At 40.1% G+C, this 22,898-nt stretch overlaps 1 protein-coding gene across 7 annotated transcripts in view; it reads right to left on the bottom strand.

The window, feature by feature from the left end:
- DENND5B (DENN domain containing 5B) overlaps window positions 1–22,898 on the bottom strand; it is a 212,911-nt gene that overhangs the window by 113,844 nt on the left and 76,169 nt on the right. The window contains exon 2 of one of the 7 annotated variants that reach the window (XM_073788864.1): window positions 331–407. The exons of the other annotated variants lie outside the window; for them this stretch is intronic. Within the exon in view, the coding sequence (XP_073644965.1) occupies window positions 331–394 (64 nt within the window). The 5' untranslated portion in view covers window positions 395–407. The remainder of the gene's footprint in view (window positions 1–330; window positions 408–22,898) is intronic. 7 annotated transcript variants of the gene reach the window in all.

Genomic DNA, 22,898 nt, shown 5'->3' with positions numbered 1-22,898 from the left:
CAGGAGAAAGCCAATGTTTCTATAGTCAGATATAATAAAATATGGTAGTAAGACTAAATGACCAACTATGGAAATTGCACCCCAATTTCTGCAAACCTATCAGAATGGCTGAAGTCCAAAAAACTGACTATACCAAATGCTGACAAGTATGCAAAGAGACAGAACTCTCGTAAATTGGTGGTGGTAATGCAAAAAGGTACAGCCACTTAGGAAAGACAGTTTGCAGTTTCTTACAAGGCTAAACATAGTCTTACTATGTGATCCTATAACCCCAGCCTAATCAGTAGAGAAACATAATACAAATTTCAAGAGGAGCAACCTACAATATACCTGACGAATACTTGTCAAAACTGTCAAGGTCTTCAAAAACAAGTAAGGTCTGAGAAACTGTCATAGCCGAGAGGAGCCTAAGGAGACAAGACAACTGAATGTAATGTAGTATACTGGATGGGTTCCTCCAACAGAGAAAGGACATTAAGTAAACAAAAGGAAATCTGAATGGAGTATAGACTTTAGTTAACAATAATCTATCATATTGATCCATTAACTGCAACACAAGCATCATACTATCCTAGGATGTTAATGACAGGGAAAACTGTGCATGGAGGGAGGTGTGGTGGGGTGTATATGGGAACTCTCTTATTATCTTCTCCATTTTTCTGTAAATCTAAAACTGTTCCAAAAATCAAGTCTGTTTTTAAAAATTACATTCCAATATTTAATGTAAGGACAAAAACATATATTATATCCAATCTTATAAGTAGTCTACCTTTTGTAAAGGCTAACACAGATATCTCACTGTTAATCCATCCAAATGATTAAAAGTAATAAAACACATCAAGTGTGGCATTTTGTTCCAAATGACTGTGGATTCATATTGTAGTAAGAAACTAGTTTTGGACACCATTTTGATTTCTCACAGAATAATTTATACTTTGAAATATATTACTAATTTAAGAAGATTAAGTGTTGTAATCTATTTACATTCTTATCCATTTTTCCACTGCTTCATTTAGGCACTCTTTTCTAAAATATCTTTCCATTAATTTGCTGGCATAAGCAGCTGATAAATTATTTTCTGTCATTGCTGTTTGCTCACTATTTTAATCAGAAGCTTGTCTGTGCTCCTCCAAGTCTCATAAATATAACTAACAGTTGTGTTCCTCTTAATACCTATAGCACTGTCTTCACCAAAGATGAGGCTAGGCCCCACAGTAACAACTTCCAGCAAAATGGCAACTCTCATTATTTTGGTACAGGGTAACAGTTAAGAGAAATAAGCTATGCAAACACAAGCTCAAGTTTGCTCGCTACAGAGATTCCATTAGTCAACTATCCTCTTATGTACCATTGACTAAGAAGTATCAAGTCTTGGGGAAAATTTACTACAATGAGTACACAGGGTATTAAAAAATTCACACTAGAGCTCTGTAAGGGTGCTTTGAAGCTTTGAAGGGTGTGTAAACTTCTGTATGTCTTAGAGATGTCAGAGTCTTTCCTTTAAAGAGCCAAATAATGATGACTGTAGGGTCCGAATAGCCAGGGAACATTCCTATCCACATCTCAAAGGTCTGAACGATCCCAAGAGAGTAGCACAGGCTAAGCTTCTACTTTGGGATGCTATTTATCTATCCACAGATATTGTGAGAGTTCTAGATCCCAAACAAGGTTTGCAGAAATTTTCTATGCTCTCCCTCCACAAAACAACAATAACAGGGCTGGGAAAGCTACCTATGGAACTCCTGAACTGAAGGAATAAAGGAACTGACTCATTATAAATGGCTAAGGGCCCCCTGAAATCACGACGGAAGTTATTTGGATCTTTAGGGACAGCCAGAACCGTGAATGGACATCCATCTATCATCAGGGATAGATGACCCAAAATAGACCTCTGAACAGGCCCCCAAAATACACCCAGTGTGCAAAGCCCTTGGTTGAGGGTGCCCCAGTGGGCACACAAGTCAGTGCACTCCTCCAGGTTACTGCATACTCCTGGGAGGCAATATTGTTACAACTGGGACTAACATGAAAGAAGTGGAGAAGCAGACCTCACTCATTGAATATATACTACAAGCTTCCTCTTTCTGGGTCAGGGGAATAACAACTACTAATTAGAGTAGTAGCAGGGTAGGGTAGTATTAGACTACTTACTCCAAGTGACACAAATATCTCCCCATTTAGAAAAGCAAGCATAAATTTTACAAATGACGCTGAATGTCCCTCTTACAGAAATGAGACACAAAGTAGGGAAACTAATCCATTCAATGGTCTGATAATTCTACAGAGCTCTTATCTAAAGCCTATCCTGCCCTGTTTAAGGTGTAAACTCTTGGCTGTGTTCAGAGTATCACTGCCATTATATTTACCAATTACTTCATATAGCCTTTGTTTCCGGTTTTACTGGACAAAAAGAAAAAATATGAAAGCTATTCCAGATCATTTTACTCTGGCCAGTTATACGGAGAATGGTACATAAGCAAAAATAATTTTAACAGATTTGAGATTCAATTATTTTATTACTGCCTCCAGATTACAAAAATCCAATTAATTATGGCCTAAATAATTCAGAGAATTTCCAGTGAAATAAGTGCATCTGCTTCATGCAAAGCTATAATGTGAATCACCATTAGACCAAATTTGGATTTCAAAGTCTACTTTATAGCACATATATTTAAAAAGATAATGTATAACTATAAAAGAAATGTAACTAGGGAATTCCCTGGCGGTCCAGTGGCTTGTGCTCCGGGCTGTCACTGCCGAGGGCCTGGGTTCGATCCCTGGTCAGGGAACTGAGATCCCACAAGCCACATCACGTGGCCAAAAAAAAAAAAAAAAAAAAAAAGATGTAACTAATATTTTTACTTAACATACTAGAATGTATATGGGCAGGTCTAGAAGGACTGAGATCTAAAACTTTCTTAACTCTCATAAAGTTTCTGAAATATGTCATATTACAAAGAATCTAATCCTCTTCTTACTTTGTAGATGATGTTAGAATACCAAAAATACACCTCTTCTCCCTGTGGCTGGGAGCACGAGATCTGGCCTTTTGGTAGCTCCATGCTTCCTCTCAATTGGCACTGGGAGTCAGGGACCCTGCCCCCAGCTCCAAGTCACTGGTGAGGATTTCTATAGTCTGTGCATGAGGTTGCAAGTAGAGGGATATCTGTGAACCTTGAAGCTATTTCTCAGGCTGAGAGACCCTGTTACATATTTCTTCACTCATCTCCTCTCTGAACCTTCCCACTCCTAGGGCCCCAGTGAGTTCCCTCCCTTGTTGTCCATTTCCACCAGTCTATTTCTGAACAGGGTATTTCTCCACAAAACAAGGCCAAGTCTCCCAATACTTCCCTATGCTCCTGTCCCTGAGGGATATCACTGAAGCCTAGGTGCTTTAAAGAAAGTTTGCTGATAGGAATAATGAAAACAGAAGGGAAGTTGAAACAGGTAATCTCTTCTGCCCTGTCCCTTTTTCACTGTGTTCCTTTTCTCTCTAAAGGTAAAGTTAAAACACACACACACACACACACACACACACACACACACACACACACACACGGACAGAATACTCACAGTCAGTAATTTTTCCTCAGTATTTTGATAAAGGTGAGAGGAGGAAATGGAGATACTATGGATGCTGCCTAAGAAGTCCATGCTGAGGCAAAGAAAAAGGGATGATATGGTGGTGAGGTAACTCTTCTCCTTCCCATGTCTAACCCTACAGGTCTCCAAATGTCTATCTCCAAAGACCCAGCCTGAATTACTATGAGCAGGAGTTGGGAGAGGGAATACTAGGCAGCAATGGGTCCTACAAGAGACTGACCAGGGAAAGAGAAATGGGGGTGGGTGAGGAGAGGTGGGCACCTTCACGGTGGTAACTAAAATAAAGGGGCACTCCTTTCACAGAAAGACATTTCCTGCACATGTGCCGTCTCTACACCACAGTAAGCTGTCCCCTTCAAAGCACATGCCCCAGGAGGCTGCATATTCACCATTCATTCTGATAATTCTCCAACTATTTAGACATCTCTGAGCAGGCGACGTATAAGCAGAGACCTGATGAAGTAGTAGCCATCACATAGTTAACGCACAGAGCTTACTATAGGCAGGTGTTATTCTAAGTGCTCTACATATATTAACCCATTTCATCAGCATAATTACTCTATGAAGTAGGTCCCATTATTGTTCTCATTTTACAGATGTAGAAACTGAGGCACAAAAAGGTTAAATAACTTGCTCAGGTCAGATAACGAGGAAATTCAAACCTAAGCAGTCTGACTCCAGAGTCTGTGCTCTTAATTTTATGTACGAGGTCATCTCAGGAAAAGTATTTCAGGCAAGGGAAATAGCAAGTGGACAGTCCCTGTGGTACAAGTGAGCTTGTCCCAGCTGAGATTCAGCAAGACCAGGACACCGATGCATCTGAGTGAGGTGGTGGAAAATGAAGTCAGAGAGATAGCCAGGAGCCAGATAAAACAGGACCTTGTAGGCTGTGGTGTGGACTTTTGATTTGATACTAAGTACCATGGGAAGTAACTGGAGTGTCTTAAACAGAGAAGTGACTTTGTTTTAAAAAGATCACCCTGGCAGCTGAGAGAACAGACTGTAGTGGTCAAGGGTAGATGCAAAGAGATCAGCTAGGAGCTTCTGCAACAGTCCAGGCAAGAGATGATGGCAGTACAGATTAGAGAGAGAGTGCTAGGGTGGTGAGAAGTGATAAGATTCTGAATACATTCTGAAGGCATAAAGTATTATATATGATTTGCTGATGGATTAGATATGAGAGAAACGAATAGTCAAGAAGGATATGGTGATACCATGGATTTTGGTCTAAGCACCTGGATGAACAGGGTAGCTATTTACTGAAACAAGGAACAATGGAGAAGACAGGGATTTTACTGTGGAGAGGAGGGCTGTCAGGGAGCTGGAACGAAGAATTCAGTTTTGGATATGTTAACTCTGAGATGCCTATTAGATATCCAAGAGAAGTTTTTGAATAAGCATTTAGATATACGAATTTTTTTATTTTTATTTATTTGTTTGTTTATTTATTTATCTTTGGCTGTGTTGGGTCCTCATTGCTGCACATGGTCTTTCTTTAGTTGCGATGAGCGGGGGCTACTCTTTGTTGCAGTGTGCGGGCTTCTCATTGCGGTGGCTTCTCTTGTTGCAGAGCATGGGCTCTAGGCGCGCGGGCTTCCGTAGTTGTGGTGTGTGGGCTCAGTAGTTGTGGCTCACGGTCTCTAGAGCACAGGCTCAGTAGACGTGACACACGGGCTTAGCTGCTCCGCAGCATGTGGGATCTTCCCAGACCAGGGCTCGAACCCGTGTCCCCTGCATTGGCAGGCGGATTCTTAACCACTGTGCCACCAGGGAAGCCCCTAGATATACGAATTTAAATTCAGGGGAAGAGTTAGAAACATAAAAAGGACGGTATTTAACATCACAGGGCTGGGTAAGATCACTTAGGAAATGACTGTAGATGAAGAGAGGAAGCCTGGGGTCAGACCTAGGGAACTCAAGCAACACTGAGAGGCTGGGAAGAGGATGAGGAACTGGCAAAAAGGTAAATGAGAAAAAGCCGTCAGTAAGGTAAGAGAAAACCAGAAGCATCATGCAAGCCAAGTTAAAGAAAATGTTTTAACAAGGACGGTGCTGACAACAGGAAGTCACTGCGACCTTGACAAAGAGATTTCTGTGTGGTGTGGGGGAGAAAACCTGTCTGGCATTGTTCCAAGGAAGACTGCAAAGAGAGGAAGTCGAAGCAGAGAGCATAGTCAACTCTTCTGAGGAGTTCTGCTGGAAAGATGATAAAGGGATAATATTGGAGGAGAATGTGGGGTTGAGGGAAGGGTTTCAGGTTTTGTTTTGTTAAAGACAGGAGGATGTTAACTCATTCAGGCAACATTTCCAGTGTGCCTACACTATGCCAGACACAGTGACTGATGCTCTAGGCCTGATCAGGAGAGTCCAATCCTCTGAGGATCTCTCACTCTCCTACCTTGCCTTCCTAATTGTACACAGAGAGCTGGTTTGCCTATTCCATACTACGTTATGGCTGATACAGGGTGTACTCCCCAGGCAACCACACTTCCTATCCCCAGCATACAGCTTACCTACTTTATCCTTGTAAGCCTTTATGAAACAGAACAGGACCCTCTGAAGCCCTCCCAGGTACAAATCCTTTCCATGTCACCCATTTCTTGTTTGCAGGAAATAGGCGTCATTCAGCCTCCTTGACCTTCCCTGAGTCCCAAAGGGCAGATTCAAACAGTTGCTTATCAGGGAAGGGAGGGAATGCAGAAACAAAGGAGGAGCAGTCAAGAAAGGGTGGTATAGCCACAGGGCAGGGTCCTGGTTCCATCACAGGAATATACTTAACAAAATACCTTTGAGTTCTTCTGCAGGAACTAAGGCCCCCACCCAGATGGAGGATGGTAACTTCAGGCTGAGCACAAGAGTCCTGGAACACCGCCCTGTTACCTTACCATCAACCAATCAGAAGAAAGTCTGCACAGAGTGGAAGAGAACAAAGACTCTGACACCCTCCTCAAATAATTCTCCCTTTAAAAATTTCACGGTAGAGCAGAGTCTTCGGAGTTGGTTTTCAGACATGAGTCCGCTTTCTCCCCAGGTTGCTGGCCTCCTGAATAAAGCAACCTTTCCATTCCTACCAGCACTTGTCTCTCAAGTATTGGCTTTCAAGCATCAAGCAGCCAAACCTGAGTTTGATAACATTTATACAGGACACTGAATCCACGAGGGGATGCGCTCTCGCCACTTTATCTTTTCTCCCTCTGGCACTCCTTGAGACAGTCCCAAACCATTCTCACTTGAATAAGCCATGCCAATTATCTTAGCACCAGTGAACAGCTATTACTGGTCCTGGATTTATGACAGACAGCAGGTGCTCACCAACATCCATGTTCTCCTCTCCTTCCCAATATCCTTGCATCTGGGTGGGGGCCAAAAGACTATTTCTTACCAATGAAATGGGAGCAGAAGTGATGGGTGTCACCTCCAGCTTGAGACACACAACCTGTCTTTCTTCTGCTACTCACCAGCTAAATGCAAATGGAAATGGGGCCTTAAAGACGGGAAGGCCACACATGGAAGAAACCTGGCTCATTGAATGCCCCTGCAAAACAGAGCCCCTTCCCACATTGGCCTACATTAGATTAAACAATGAATGAGAAATAAGCTTCTATTGTTTTGAGCCACTGATAGTCTAGGGTTGTTATTACAACAGTCAGCTATTTTTGTATTTCTGGATTAGCGTGAATTTTGTGTTAGTTTTGACCTTCTGTCTATAATCAGAAGCAATTCCTGACTATACTGCACCTTCTCTTCCTTGGTAATGCTCTACATTGCCTGCTACTGTGCTCAAATGCATGATGAGTATAGTTCTTCAAATATGGGATAGAATTTGCCCACTTTCTATGGATGCTCTCTACCTTTCACAGAAGAAGCCATATACCCACCACTAAGCTACTAATCAAGACCACAGGTTTTAACTCACGATGGGCCTATTAGCCTTTCTAAATCTACAACCTCTAGATCCAGCTGGTGATCTTGCAGATGGAGGCTGCTGGTCACAAAGGGAATCAAGCAAAAGAAGCTGGAGGGATCTCTGAAAATTCATAGACACTACTGAAAAATGTTCGTCGATAAAGAAACCTGAATTCTGGTAATCCTAAAAGTTTATTTTGATTAAGATCTTAATAAAAGTATATCAATATCCATCCAGTAAGTTGTGAATTTCTAAGAGACTCATAATATATTTCCTTCTTGATTACATCAAATTTAAAGAGCCATACTTTATTTAGTTAACATTAAATATAAATACCCTTCAATTACTGAAGTTTATTCACTGGGAACCAAAGGAGTACACAATACAGATATTCTGTTTCAAACTCAGCTGGAGGTACCCCAATTTAATTCTGTCCCTAACCACCTGGAGTTAGTGCAGGCATTATCCATTAGAGGGCATGGCGCCCAATAAGACTGCCCTGATTTCAGAGATTCCGCAGGCCACCTGCACTTCTCACAGACTGGCAATACATTTGGAAGTTCCCACAAGCCCCTCTAGTTTGACAATTTATAACTCACAGAACTCAGAAAAATGCTATACTTATGATTATAATTTTATTACAAGGGATACAAATCAGAAGGACCAGACAAATGAAGATACACACAGGTTGAGGTCTGAGAAGGACTGCAGAACTTTCATGCTCTCTCCTTGTGGAATCAGGGTGTGTTACACACCACCTCACCCCCTCAACAATGTGTTCATCAACCAGGAAGCTCCACTGAGCTTTGGTGTCTAAAGTTTGGGGCTTGACTGGGACCCTGAACCAAGATGGCAGAGTAGAAGGACGTGCTTTCCCTCCCTCTTGTGAGAACACCAGAATCACAACTAGCTGCTGGACAATCATCGACAGGAAGACATTGGAACTCACCAAAAAAGATACCCCACATCCAAAGACAAAGGAGAAGCCACAATGAGATGGGAGGAGGGGCGCAATCACAGCAAAATCAAATCCCATAACTGCTGGGTGGGTGACTCACAGACTGGAGAAAAATTATACCACAGAAGTCCACCCACCAGAGTGAAGGTTCTGAGCCCCACGTCAGGCTTCCCAACCTGGGGGTCCGGCAACGGGAGGAGGAATTCCTAGAGAATCAGGCTTTGAAGGCTAGTGGGATTTGACTGCAGGACTTTGACAGGACTGGGGGAAACAGAGACTCCACTCTTGGAGGGCACACACAAAGTAGTGTGCACATCGGGACCCAGGGGAAGGAGCAGTGAACCCAGGGGAGACTGAACCAGACCTACCTGCTAGTGTTGGAGGGTTTTCTGCGGAGGCAGGGGGTGGCTGGGGCTCACCGTGGGGATAGAGACACTGGCAGCAGAAGTTCTGAGAAGTACTCCTTGGCGTGAGCCACCCAGAGTCCACCATTAGCCCCACCAAAGAGCCCAGATAGGCTCCAGTGTTCGGTTGCCTCAGGCCAAACAACCAACACAGAGGGAACCCAGCCCTACCCATCAGCAGTCAAGCGGATTAAAGTTTTACAGCTCTGCCCACCAGAGCAATGCCAGCTCTATCCACCACCAGTTCCTCCCATCAGAAAACCTGCACAAGCCTCGTAGATAGCCTCATCCACCAGAGGAGGGACAGCAGAAGCAAGAAGAACTACAATCCTGCAGCCTGTGGGAAAAAATCACATTCACAGAAACATAGACAAGATGAAAAGGCAGAGGGCTATGTACCAGATGAAGAAACAGGATAAAACCCCAGAAAAACAACTAAATGAAGTGGAGATACACAACCTTCCAGAAAAAGAATTCAGAATAACGATAGTGAAGATGATCCAGGACCTCGGAAAAACAATGGAGGCAAAGATCGAGAAGATGCAAGAAATGTTTAACAAAGACCTAGAAGAATTAAAGAACAAACAAACAGAGATGAACAATACAATAACTGAAATGAAAACTACACTAGAAGGAATCAATAGCAGAATAACTCAGGCAGAAGAATAAGTGACCTGGAATACAGAATGGTGGAATTCACTGCTGTGGAACAGAATAAAAAAAAAGAATGAAAAGAAATGAAGACAGCCTATGAGACCTCTGGGACAACATTAAACACAACAACATTCGCATTATAGGGGTCCCAGAAGGAGAAGAGAGAGAGAAAGGACCCAAGAAAATATTTGAAGAGATTATAGTCGAAAACTTCCTTAACATGGGAAAGGAAAGAGCCACCCACGTCCAGGAAGCACAGCGAGTCCCACACAGGATAAACCCAAGGAGAAACACACTGAGACATAGAGTAATCAAATTGGCAAAAATTAGGGACAAAGAAAAATTATTGAAAGCAGCAAGGGAAAAACGACAAATAACATACAAGGGAACTCCCTTAAGGTTAACAGCTGATTTCTCAGCAGAAACTCTACAAGCCAGAAGGGAGTGGCATGATATACTTAAAGTGATGAAAGGGAAGAACGTACAACCAAGATTACTCTACCCAGCAAGGATCTCATTCAGATTTGATGGAGAAATCAAAAGCTTTACAGACAAGCAAAAGCTAAGAGAATTCAGCACCACCAAACCAGCTCTACAACAAATGCTAAAGGAACTTCTCTAAGTGGGAAACACAAGAGAAGAAAAGGACCTACAAAAACAAACCCAAAACAATTCAGAAAATGGTCATAGGAACATACACACCAATAACTACCTTAAACGTGAATGGATTAAGTGCTCCAACCAAAAGACACAGGCTTGCTGAATGGATACAAAAACAAGACCCATATATATGCTGTCTACAAGAGACCCACTTCAGACCTAGGGACACATACAGACTGAAAGTGAGGGGCTGGAAAAAGATATTCCATGCAAATGGAAATCGAAAGCTGGAGTCACAATACTCATATCAGATAAAATAGACTTTAAAATAAAGAATGTTACAAGAAACAAGGAAGGATACTACATAATGATCAAGGGATGAATCCAAGAAGAAGATATAACAATTATAAATATATATGCACCCAACATAGGAGCACCTCAATACATAAGGCAAACAGCTGTAAAAGAGGAAATCGACAGTAACACAGTAATAGTGGGGGACTTTAACACCACATTTACTCCAATGGACAGATCATCCAAAATGAAAATAAATAAGGAAACAGAAGCTTTAAATGACACAATAGACCAGATAGATTTAATTGATATTTATAGGACATTCCAACCAAAAACAGCAGATTACACTTTCTTCTCAAGTGTGCACAGAACATTCTCCAGGATAGATCACATCTTGGGTCACAAATCAAGCCTCAGTAAATTTAAGAAAATTGAAATCTTATCAAGCATCTTTTCTGACCACAACGCTATGAGATTAGAAATGAATTACAGGGGAAAAAATGTAAAAAACACAAACACACGGAGGCTAAACAATACGTTACTAAATAACCAAGAGATCACTGAAGAAATCAAAGAGGAAATCAGAAAACACCCAGAAACAAATGACAATGAAAACACGACGATCCAAAACCTATGGGATGCAGCAAAAGCAGTTCTAAGAGGGAAGTTTATAGCTATACAAGCCTACCTCAAGAAACAAGAAAAATCTCAAATAAATAATCTAACCTTACACCTAAAGGAACTAGAGAAAGAAGAACAAACTAAACCCAAAGTTAGCAGAAGGAAAGAAATCATAAAGATCAGAGCAGAAATAAATGAAATAGCAACAAAGAAAACAATAGCAAAGCTCAATAAAACTAAAAGCTGGTTCTTTGAGAAAATAAACAAAATTGATAAACCGTTAGTCAGACTCATTAAGAAAGACGGAGAGGACTCAAATCAATAAAATTAGAAAGGAAAAAGAAGTTACAACAGACACCGCAGAAATACAAAGCATCCGAAGAGACTACTACCAGCAACTCTATGCCAATAAAATAGACAACCTGGAAGAAATGGACAAATACTTAGAAAGGTATAACCTTCCAAGACTGAACCAGGAAGAAATAGAAAATATGAACAGACCAATCACAAGTAATGAAATTGAAACTGTGATTAAAAATCTTCCAACAAACAAAAGTCCAGGACCAGATGGCATCACAGGTGAATTCTATCAAACATTTAGAAAAGAGCTAACACCCATCCTTCTCAAACTCTTCCAAAATATTGCAGAGGAAGGAACACTCCCAAATTCATTCTATGAGGCCACCATCACCCTGATACCCAAACCAGACAAAGATACTACAAAAAAAGAAAATTACAGATCAATATCACTCATGAATATAGATGAAAAATCCTCAACAAAATACTAGCAAACAGAATCCAACAACACATGAAAAGGATCATACACCGTGATCAAGTGGGATTTATCCCAGGGAGGCAAGGATTCTTCAATATATGCAAATCAATAAATGTGATACACCATATTAACAAAATGAAGAAGAAAAACCATATGATCATCTCAATAGATGCAGAAAAAGCTTCCGACAAAATTCCACACAAATTTATGATAAAAACTCTCCAGAAAGTGGGCATAGAGGGAACCTATCTCAACATAATAAAGACCGTATATGATAAACCCACAGCAAACATCATTCTCAATGGTGAAAAACTGAAAGCATTTCCTCTAAGATCAGGAAGAAGACAAGGATGTCCAGTCTCACCACTATTATTCAACATAGTTTTGGAAGTTTTAGCCTCGGCAATCAGAGAAGAAAAAGAAATAAAATTAATACAAATTGGAAAAGAAGAAGTAAAACTGTCACTGTTTGCCGATGACATGATACTATACATAGAGAAGCCTAGAGATGACACCAGAAAACTACTAGAGCTAATCAATGAATTTGGTAAAGTTGCAGGATACAAAATTAATGCACAGAAATCTCATGCATTCCTATACACTAATGATGAAAAATCTCTAAGAGAAATAAAGGAAACACTCGCATTTACCACTGCAACAAAAAGAATAAAATACCTAGGAATAAACCTACCTAAGGAGACAAAAGACCTGTATGCAGAAAACTATAAGACACTGATGAAGAAATTAAAAACAATACAAACAGATGGAGCGATATATCATGTTTCTGGACTGGAAGAATCAACATTGTGAAAATGACTCTACTACCCAAAGCAATCTACAGATTCAATGCAATCCCCATCAAACTACCAATGACATTTTTCACAGAACTATAACAAAAAATTTCACAGTGTGTTTGGGAACACAAATGACCCCGAATAGCCAAAAAATCTTGAGAAAGAAAAACGCAGCTGGAGGAATCTGGCTCCCTGACTTCAGACTATACTACAAAGCTACAGTAATCAAGACAGTATGGTATTGGCACAAAAACAGAAACATAGATCAATGGAACAAGATAGAAAGCCCAGAGATAAACCCACGTACCTATGGTCAACTTATCTATGACAAAGAAGGCAAGGATATACAATGGAGAAAAGACAGTCTCTTCAATAAGTGGTGCTGGGAAAACTGGACAGCTACATGTAAAAGAATGAAATTAGAACACTCCCTAACACCATACACAAAAATAAACTCAAAATGGATTAAAGACCTAAATGTAAGACCAGACACTATAAAACTCTTAGAGGAAATCATAGGAAGAACACTCTTTGACATAAATCACAGCAAGATCTTTTTTGATCCACCTCCTAAAGTAATGGAAATAAAAGAAAAAGAAACAAATGAGACCTAATGAAACTTAAAAGCTTTTGCATAGCAAAGGAAACCATAAACAAGATGAAAAGACAACTCTCAAAATGGGAGAAAATATTTGCAAACGAATCAACAAAGGATTAATCTCCAAAATATATAAACAGCTCATACAGCTCCATATTAAAAAAACAAACAACCCAATCCAAAAATGAGCAGAAGACCTAAATAGACATTTCTCCAAAGAAGACATACAGATGGCCAAGAAGCACATGAAAAGCTGCTCAACATCACTAATTATTAGAGAAATGCAAATCAAAACTACAATGAGGTATCACGTCACACCAGTTAGAATGGGCTTCCTCAGAAAATCTACAAACAACAAATGCTGGAGAGGGTGTGGAGAAAAGGGAACCCTCTTGCACTGTTGGTGGGAATGTAAATTGATACAGCCACTATGGAGAACAGTATGGAGGTTCCTTAAAAAACGAAAAACAGGGGCTTCCCTGGTGGCGCAGTGGTTGAGAATCTGCCTGCTAATGCAGGGGACATGGGTTCGAGCCCTAGTCTGGGGGGATCCCACATGCCACGGAGCAACTAGGCCCGTGAGCCACAAGTACTGAGCCTGCACATCTGGAGCCTGTGCTCCCCAATAAGAGAAGCCACGATAGTGAGAGGCCTGCACACTGCGATGAAGAGTAGCCCCCGCTTGCCACAACTAGAGAAAGCCCTTGCACAGAAACGAAGACCCAACACTGCAAAAATAAATTAATTAATTAAAAAAAAAAAAGAATAAAGTCTAAAAAAAAAAGAAACGAAAAATAGAATTACCACATGACCCAGCAATCCCACTACTGGGCATATACCAGAGAAAACCACAATTCAAAAAGACACATGCACCCCAATGTTCATTGTGGCACTATTTACAAGAGCCAGGTCATGGAAGCAACCTAAATGCCCATCAACAGATGAATGGATAAAGAAGATATGGTATATATATACAATGGAATATTACTCAGCCATAATAAGGAACGAAATTGGGTCATATGCTGAGATGTGGATGGATCTAGAGACTGTCATACAGAGTGAAGTAAGTCAGAAAGAGAAAAACAAATACCGTATATTAACACATATATGTGGAACCTAGAAAAATGGTACAGATGAACCAGTTTTCAGGGCAGAAACTGAGACACAGATGTAGAGAACAAACGTATGGACACCAAGGAGGGAAAGCCACGGTGGGGTGGGGGTGGGGGTGTGATGAATTGCTCGATTGGGATTGACATGTATACACTGATGTGTATAAAACTGATGACAAGTAAGAGCCTGCTGTATTAAAAAAAAAGAAAGAAAAAAGAAAAAAACCTGAGCCTAGGGGATTAGGGGAGGGATGGAGTGGGAGGTTGGGGTTAGCAGATGTAAGCTATTATATATGGAATGGATAAACCACAAGGTCCTACTGTATAGCACAGGGAACTGTATTCAGTATCCTATGATAAACCATAATGCTAAAGAATATTAAAAAAAATGTATATATATGTATAACTGAATCACTTTGTTGTACAGCAGAAATTAACACAACATTGTATATCAACTATACTTCAATAAAAAATTAATTAGTATTAAAAAAATAAAAATAAAGTTTGGGGCTCCATTACATACGCACAACTGATAAAATCATTAACCATGTTATCGAAACTCAATCTCTAATCTCCTCCCCTCTCCTAAGTTGGTTCAATGTCCTTCTGTAACCAACCTCTACCTGAAGCTATCTAGGAGTCCCATCATTAGTTGCCTCATTAGGATAATATTCCTATTACCAGGATATCCCCAGGGTTCTAGAAGTTCTGTGCCAGGAACTCAGGACAAAGACCAGATAAATTCTTACTAGGCACTGTGCATCCTACCACCAAGCATAGAACACAACAGTACATTATTTACTTGCAAAAATAACCTTAACAATGAAGCCAGGATCTATAGTCCTCTGCTAATGATGAAAAAACAAACCGTTTTGCTCCTAATCCATGCTTGTCATACTATCCCTTTTGTAATAAAATATGAAACAAGAAAAAAGCTTTAAAAAGCCATTGAAGTAGTATAACTGACATCATGAAACTCTCTAAGAGGAAAGGGTTTATTATTATAATTATTATAAATAATATAAAAGGGTTTATTTATTATTTAATTGTTATAAATAATAATTATAGCCAAGAAAACAAGGTTCTAGGGACTTCCCTGGTGCCCCAGTGGTTAAGAATCCGCCTGCCAATGCAGGGGACACAGGTTCGATCCCTGGTCCAGGAAGATCCCACATGCCATGGAGCAACTAAGCCCGTGTGCCACAAATACTGAGCCTGTGCTCCAGAGCCTGTGAGCCACAACTACTGAGCCCACGTGCTGCAACTACTGAAGCCAGCGCGCCTAGAGCCCATGCTCCGCAACAAGAGAAGCCACCGCAATGAGAAGCCCATGCACCTCAATGAAGAGTAGCTCCCACTCGCCGCAACTAGAGAAAGCCCACGCGCAGCAACAAAGACCCAACAGCCAAAAATCAATAAAAAAATAAAATTAAAAAAAAAAGAAAACAAGGTTCCAGTTCTAGTTGAATATCCTGGAGTCTAGTAGCCTAGGGCAAATCACAATTTCTTTGAGCAAAAATTTCCTCATACATAATATACAGATTATTTTATTACTATAATAACACATTATTAGTATGCAGTATTATTAGATATCTATCTTCTGTGAGAATCATTTACCCAATGTATTTCTGGGAAAGCATGTTAATGTTATTCTTCATGTTGCATTTTATCATACAAAATAAAACAAATCTTCTCCTATTGCTAAAGAACTTATTCTCTGCTAAAGAGCCTCCAAGAGAGCCACCCTTTGCCTTTAGGAACAAAAGAAAGTCACCTACCATTAAAATATTATAGCTGACAAGTAATACTACAGAGCTAGAGTTCTGAGATGTTCAAATGGAAGCTTTTCTGCTGCTTGAATCAAAGAAGCAGCTATTTGCACAGAGCTAACGTAGACCTTTCCCTCCACTTACATTCGTTACTTTTTGCTGCCAATACTCTCACCAAAAAAAAAAAAAAATTATAAGGTGTTCAGACACACGTGTAACCCAGTTTAGTTTGCACAGGAATATCAATTAACTTACACAGGAATACCACTTTATTCCCCCTACCCTCTTCAAAAAAAAAAAAAAAAAATTCCTGCATAAGAATTCAACCATGTTCTCTGAAGAAAAGAAATTATTTCTTTTGTTTCATTAGTAAAACATTTGTTTTACTAATGCTACTGCCCCATGGTGTATGAAATTATTCTAACATGAGCAAAATCACGCAAAATAAATATTAGTAACAGGATTCACTGGGAAAGAGAATCTTCCTATAAGAATCAAAAAGAAGCAGTATTATTCCAAGAATTACCTGAAGTTGCTGGTAGCTAGAATGGTCCATTGATGTGACAGCCTCTGAGTCTCTGTGCATCAGTGTGCACTTTCACCAAAGGCCTTCCAGGTCCTCCTCTAATATGCTGAATGTGAGATAGAACACTCAGGCTTTAAAATGAACTAACGAGACTCTAGGTTTTAAAATGGTATTAAGGTTGAGCACAGACCCAGGACATCACGGTCCACATACATGGGGAAGGAAGGGGGGCATGGGGGGAACATGACCTGTAAGATGACCAAGATCTTCCCATTTCTACAAGAGACTGTGATTCCTAAAGCTACTGTCTAGCATATTAAGAAAGAAGAAGGTCACCTTTGGTGGGGGAAAAACCACTTTTTTAAGGTTTCAAAATTAACATGAAACAAAACCCACCAAGAAGGATAAAAATGGGAGGGGGAGTAGAATTTTCCTCTTCTCTATGGGAAAAACAAACTCCTCCTTCCCCTCTCCACCAGAAAAACACAGAAGAAAACCCTCAAGGTGATCTTTAGCCCTGAGTTTCAATTCACAATTCCCACTTCTCATCAAGAATCTCCACTCATCTCAGCAGTACCAGCAGCCTCAACTTCAACACTTTCAAAGCTAACTCCTCTTCTCCCTCAAAGATTTTCCTCTGTTAATAGTGCCATAACCCATGTAGTTATCAAATATTACTATTTACTATTCATCTCTGAAGAGAGTTAATTTAACACTAAAAATAACTCTATCAAAAAGGTATCACGGGCTTCCCTGGTGGCGCAGTGGTTAAGAATCTGCCTGCCGATACAGGGAACATGGGTTCAAGCCCTGATCTGGGAAGATCCCACATGCCGCAGAGCAGCTAAGCCCGTGCACCTCAACGACTGAGTCTGCACTCTTTTTTTTTTGCAGTACGCGGGCCTCTCACTGCTGTGGCCTCTCGCGTTGTGGACCACAGGCTCCAGACACGCAGGCTCAGCAGCCATGGCTCATGGGCCCAGCCGCTCCGCGGCATGTGGGATCCTCCCGGACCGGGGCACGAACCTGTTTCCCCTGCATCGGCAGGCGTACTCTCAATCACTGTGCCACCAGGGAAGCCCTGAGCCTGCACTCTAGAGCCCACAAGCCACAACTGCTGAGCCCACGTGCGACAACTACTGAAGCCCGTGCACCTAGAGCCCGTGCTCCGCAACAAGAGAAGCCACCACAATAAGAAGCCTGCACACTGCAAGGAATAGTCCCCGCTCGCCGCAACTAGAGAAAGCCCGTGCACAGCAACGAAGACCCAATGCAGCCAAATATAAAATAAATAAAATAAAATTTTAAAAATAGTTAAAAAAAAAAAAAGAAGGTATCACATCCACTACTTGTATTCTAGCACTCAGAGCACTACCTGGTATGTAGCTGGGACATCTGACTCACTGGGAGCCATTCTAGATTTAGAGTCTAGATTTCTCCCCCTTCCCTCACCTGGACCCGGCTCCTTTCCTTCCATATTCAAATAGCCATTAAATTTATAATTTATGCCTCTTTAATATCCCTCCCAATCATCCTTTCCTTTCTATTTTCACTGCCACTTTGTTAATTCTGAATCTCAGGCCAGCCTCAGAATACTTAGACAGCTTCCTAACTTACAGTCTCCCTGCCATACATTGTACATTGTACTCCCCTTCTAATCATCTCTCTCCTCTTGTTCTCTCTCTCTCTCTCTCTCTCTCTCTCACTTACTCACTCACTCAACAAATATTTATGGAGCTCTATGAGCCAAGGCACTATTCTAGCTTTGGGGATGTAACAGCACAGCAGACTGTATTTTCCAAAGATGTCCACAACAATATCTCCTGTTCTACATGCTCTTCTGAAACTCCATTAGAAGGTGGAGTCCATGTCCCCTGCCTTTAAAGCTAGAAGGGCCTTATGACTGCCTCAAACGTAAGAGTACCAGAGAAATGAGGCTATGGCTTCTAAGGCTAAGTCATAAAAAAATGCCATGCATTTCCACCTCGTTCTCTTGGGACACATGCCCTTAAAACACAGCCACATGCTGTGAGAAGGAGAGAAACTGAGGGCCCAGCCAACAGTGAGCAACAGCCCACCAGCCCTGAAGTGAGCCAACTGCAACTGTGTCCTCTGGCCCGAGTCAGGCCACTCAGCTGATGCAGCATGGAGCACAGACAAGTGGGCCTCATGGTGGGCTGCCCAAATTGCAGATCTGTGAGCAAAACTAATGACTGTCATTTTAAGCAGATAGTTTTCAGGTGGTTTGGTTTGTTATGCAACAATAAGTAACTGGAACAAACAGTGAACAAAAAGGCAAAAAAAATCCTTGTCCTCATGGAGTTTGTATTTTAGGAGGAGATAAACAAAAATAATAAATATAAATTATACAGTATGTTGAAAGACAAAAAAGTGCAATGGAAAGTTAAAGAAAAATAAGAGGAGAGCAGTACAGAGCACCAGTTGCAATATTAAATAGGGAGGTCAGGTGGTCTCATTAAGATGATGATGTCTGAGCAGAGACTTAAAGAAGTGAATAAACCTTATCTCTCAGGAAAATCAAAGATGAACTAAGACACCAATCTCATAAGTTCAGATCCCTGTCACCCACAGTCCAGATTCCTCAGATGGCACTTGAGGACCACCGTGATCTAGACCTAGTCTACATGTGCAGCTCTGGCTTCCGAACTCCCCACTCCCAATACACCTGCACTTGAGCTCAATGACTTGCAGTTCCCTTTAAGGACCATCATCTTGTGTCCGGAATGTCTTCCCTCATATTAGTTTTCTATTGCCTCCTTAATAAATTATGACAAAGTTGACAACTTAAAACAATACCTACACTTATTATCAGTTTCTGTGGATCAGAAGTCTGGGCATAGTGTGGCCCAAAGGGTTCCTTTGCTCTGGGTCTCACAATACTGGAGTCGTCCTGTTGTCAGGGCTGCATTCCTTTCTGAGCTCTGGGGAAGAATCATTTCCAAGCTCACCCCAGTTGTTGGCAGAGTTCAGTTCCACTCGGTTATAGGGCTAAGGTCCCCATTCGCTTACTGCCTGTCAGCTGGGCTGCCCTTAGCACCTAAGGCCTCACTCTGGTCCTTGCATTTGGCCCCTGCTGGGCTCCTACAGGTCTTTAAGCACAAAAAAAGTAAAGAGTTTCTTCCATAACACAGTATAAAACTACAAATTAGAACAGATCATTTTTATGGTCCAACATCTTTTAAATTCCATGAGCTTAATTTTTAAATGAATCACTACTGTACAAACATTGTGCTAAATACCTATTAGTTGAAAATTAGTTGTTAAAATAAAAACTCACTGATATTAAGGTTCAGAACACAGCATTTCTCTTCTTTTCTTGGTTGGCACATAACTATAATGCCCTTTTTTTTTTTTTTTAAAGGAAATAGAACTGTTTAGTTTTTGGAACTCCATTCCTGTAACTACTCTGCATATTGCTATCCACTGTTCAATTCTATCTCCTCCTTTCGACTTTAATCTCTTCAACACATTATTCATCCTTACTTCCTCAACACCTACTTAATACTATGCCTGGTACATATGTTCTTTAATGTTTGTTGCATAAATGGATAAATGAATGAAAATTGTTCTCACGTCTGAATCATATACTCTAGAATTTGTAAGACTTATTTAAAGAATTGGTAGCTGTGAAAATGAGTCATTTCAAAACTTTGACTATATAAACTGAAATGTAATTTAAGTAAAGGAATAAAATTAGCCCATTTTCTTTAGAACATTTTATTTCTTTTCCAATTTGTGCTGACTTGTACATTAAAAGTTGACACCTACCTTATTTCAAACATAAGAACATAAGGATATTATTACTGTATCATATGTCCATGGTGGTATCACATAACCAGAAGTTTATTATTCTTTGCTTTGAATCCAGGACTACATGGCTAACTTTTTTTTTCAAAGTAAACTTTAGTTTTTGGAATGGTTTTAGATTTACAGAAAAATTGGGAAGATAGTATAGAGTTCCAATATACCCTCCAACTAGTTTCCCCTCATCTGTAAACATTACATTACCATTAATGAAGCAATATTGATACATTATTATTAATTAAAGTCTATACTTTATTCATTTCCACAGTTTTTATCTAAGGTCCTTTTTTTGTTCCAGAATCCCATACACACATTACATTTAGTCATGTCTCTAAGCTCTTCCTGGCTGGGACGATTTCTCAGACTTTCCTTGTTTTAGATGACACTGACAGTTTTGAAGAGTACTTGTCAGGTATTTTGTAGAAAGTCCCTCAAATGGGATTTGTCTGATGTTTTCCTAATAATTAGCCTGAGGTTAAGGATTTTGGGAAAAAGATCATGGAGGTAAAGTGCCGTTTTCATCACATGATATCAGGAATATACATCAATAGGACTTATCACTGTTGATGATCACCTTGATCACCGGACTGAGACAATGTTTCTCCATTGTAAAATTCCTCTATTTTCTCCATTTTCCAACTATAATCTTTAGAAGGAAATCACTATAACCAGTCCACACTTAGAGTGGAGCATTGTGCTCCATGTCCTTGAGGGAAGAGTAGCTACATAAATTATTTGGAATTCTAGTGCAAGGGAGATGTGTCTCTCCCCTCCTTGATTTATTTGATCATTTATTTACATCGTATGAACTCATGGATATTTTATATTTTGGGTCATAATCCAATGTACTTTTATTTTGCTGTTCACACGGCCACTGGGAACTCTTTCATTTGTCTCTTGGGGCCCACTGACATACTCTCATCTATGTGTTGTGTTTTGGTTTTGGTTTTGGCACTTCCTTAATTTCTGGCACTATAAGATGCTCCAGGCTCATCTTGAATACGTCCTGCTCCATTTCCAGAGTTAGCCATTTCTTCAAGGATCCCTCAATCCTTTAACTGGAGAATGGTATTACAAACAAGATCTGGGCACTAGGTGTGCTCATTCCTACTGGGGTATCACTGCTTCTAGGCCCTTCAGAAGTTTTTAACTACTAACCTGTTTTTAACTACTACTTAAATAGGAGAAGGGTTACAATACTAGTTTATAAATACATTTTTAAACTTCTTTATAACAATATCTTATGAAGTATTTGTTCTTTGTAATATTTTCAGCAGTTGCCTAATATTTTCATATTAGGATTGCACCTTTCCCCTCCACTCTACCAGCCTACCTTTACATAGTCGTCAATTCTCAGTCTGGAGGGGCAATGGGAGATACAGTTTTTAGCATCTTTGTTGAAATCTTTGGAGAAAAGATGCCAAGAATGTTTTTATAAACTTATTAACTGCTGATTTTATACAAATGTACTAATAGTTTTGTACAAATGTAGCTGCAAAATAGGTCAAACTCTTAATGCAAATAACTTTATCCTACCCTTCCCTCATCTGAAAAGATTTTAGGAAACTCATCCATCCCAGACGGAGACAAGAACTGAGTATATTCAAGACAAGATCTGAGTATACTCAAGAACTAAGTATATCCATATTTCTGTGTAATTCTCGTATTTCTCAGAATATTTTATTTTGGATGGTCTTAAATCTTTCAAATACTAAACAATTTACGTAGTATAATATAGGAGGGCATTTTAAAGAAAAATATATATTTCCTATTCTCTAGGAGTCTCTTTTCACTATGCCCTTTCAGCAACACGTAAGGTAAATTACTTTTACAGCTTATTCATTTTATCCCATTTTCTTGCCTATACTGTACCTTCATTATTAAATTTCTCATAAACTCTATGATTCAAGTTGTCCAAACCAAAGAGTTTTATAGGACTTAACCAAGCCTGCGTGCCACAACTACTGAAGGCCACGTGCCTAGAGCCCATGCTCCGCAACAAGAGAAGCCACCACAATGAGAATCCCGTGCACTGCAACTAAGAGTAGCCCCCAGCTCTCCACAACTAGAGAAAGCCTGCACGTGCAGCAACAAAGACCCAATGCAGCCAAAAAAAAAAAAAAAAAAAAAAAAAAAGCTTTACAGAGGCCTTCGAGTAGTTTCTACTCTAATATCTTATTTATTTCTTAAAAAGTTTTCCCATTACATTTCAAATATCTTTACAAAGAGATTTATCAATTTGACAAATGCAATGTCACCTTATTTTATTTTTGGCTTAATTCATAACTGTCACAAAGCTCTGCGTAATTATTTTCACAGTTAGTAACTTTATGCATTTGTTTTACATTGCCACTTTGTGAATGTAAAATGGATCATGTAACTTCGTTTATTCACAGAATTGTCATGTTTGGTCATTTAGATGTAAACTATAAATTTTTGAAACAAGTGGGAATTTGAA

This window comes from Tursiops truncatus, chromosome 11 (genome assembly GCF_011762595.2).
Source record: "Tursiops truncatus isolate mTurTru1 chromosome 11, mTurTru1.mat.Y, whole genome shotgun sequence".
Lineage (NCBI taxonomy): Eukaryota > Metazoa > Chordata > Mammalia > Artiodactyla > Delphinidae > Tursiops > Tursiops truncatus.
This window is presented reverse-complemented; position numbering and strand designations above follow the sequence as displayed.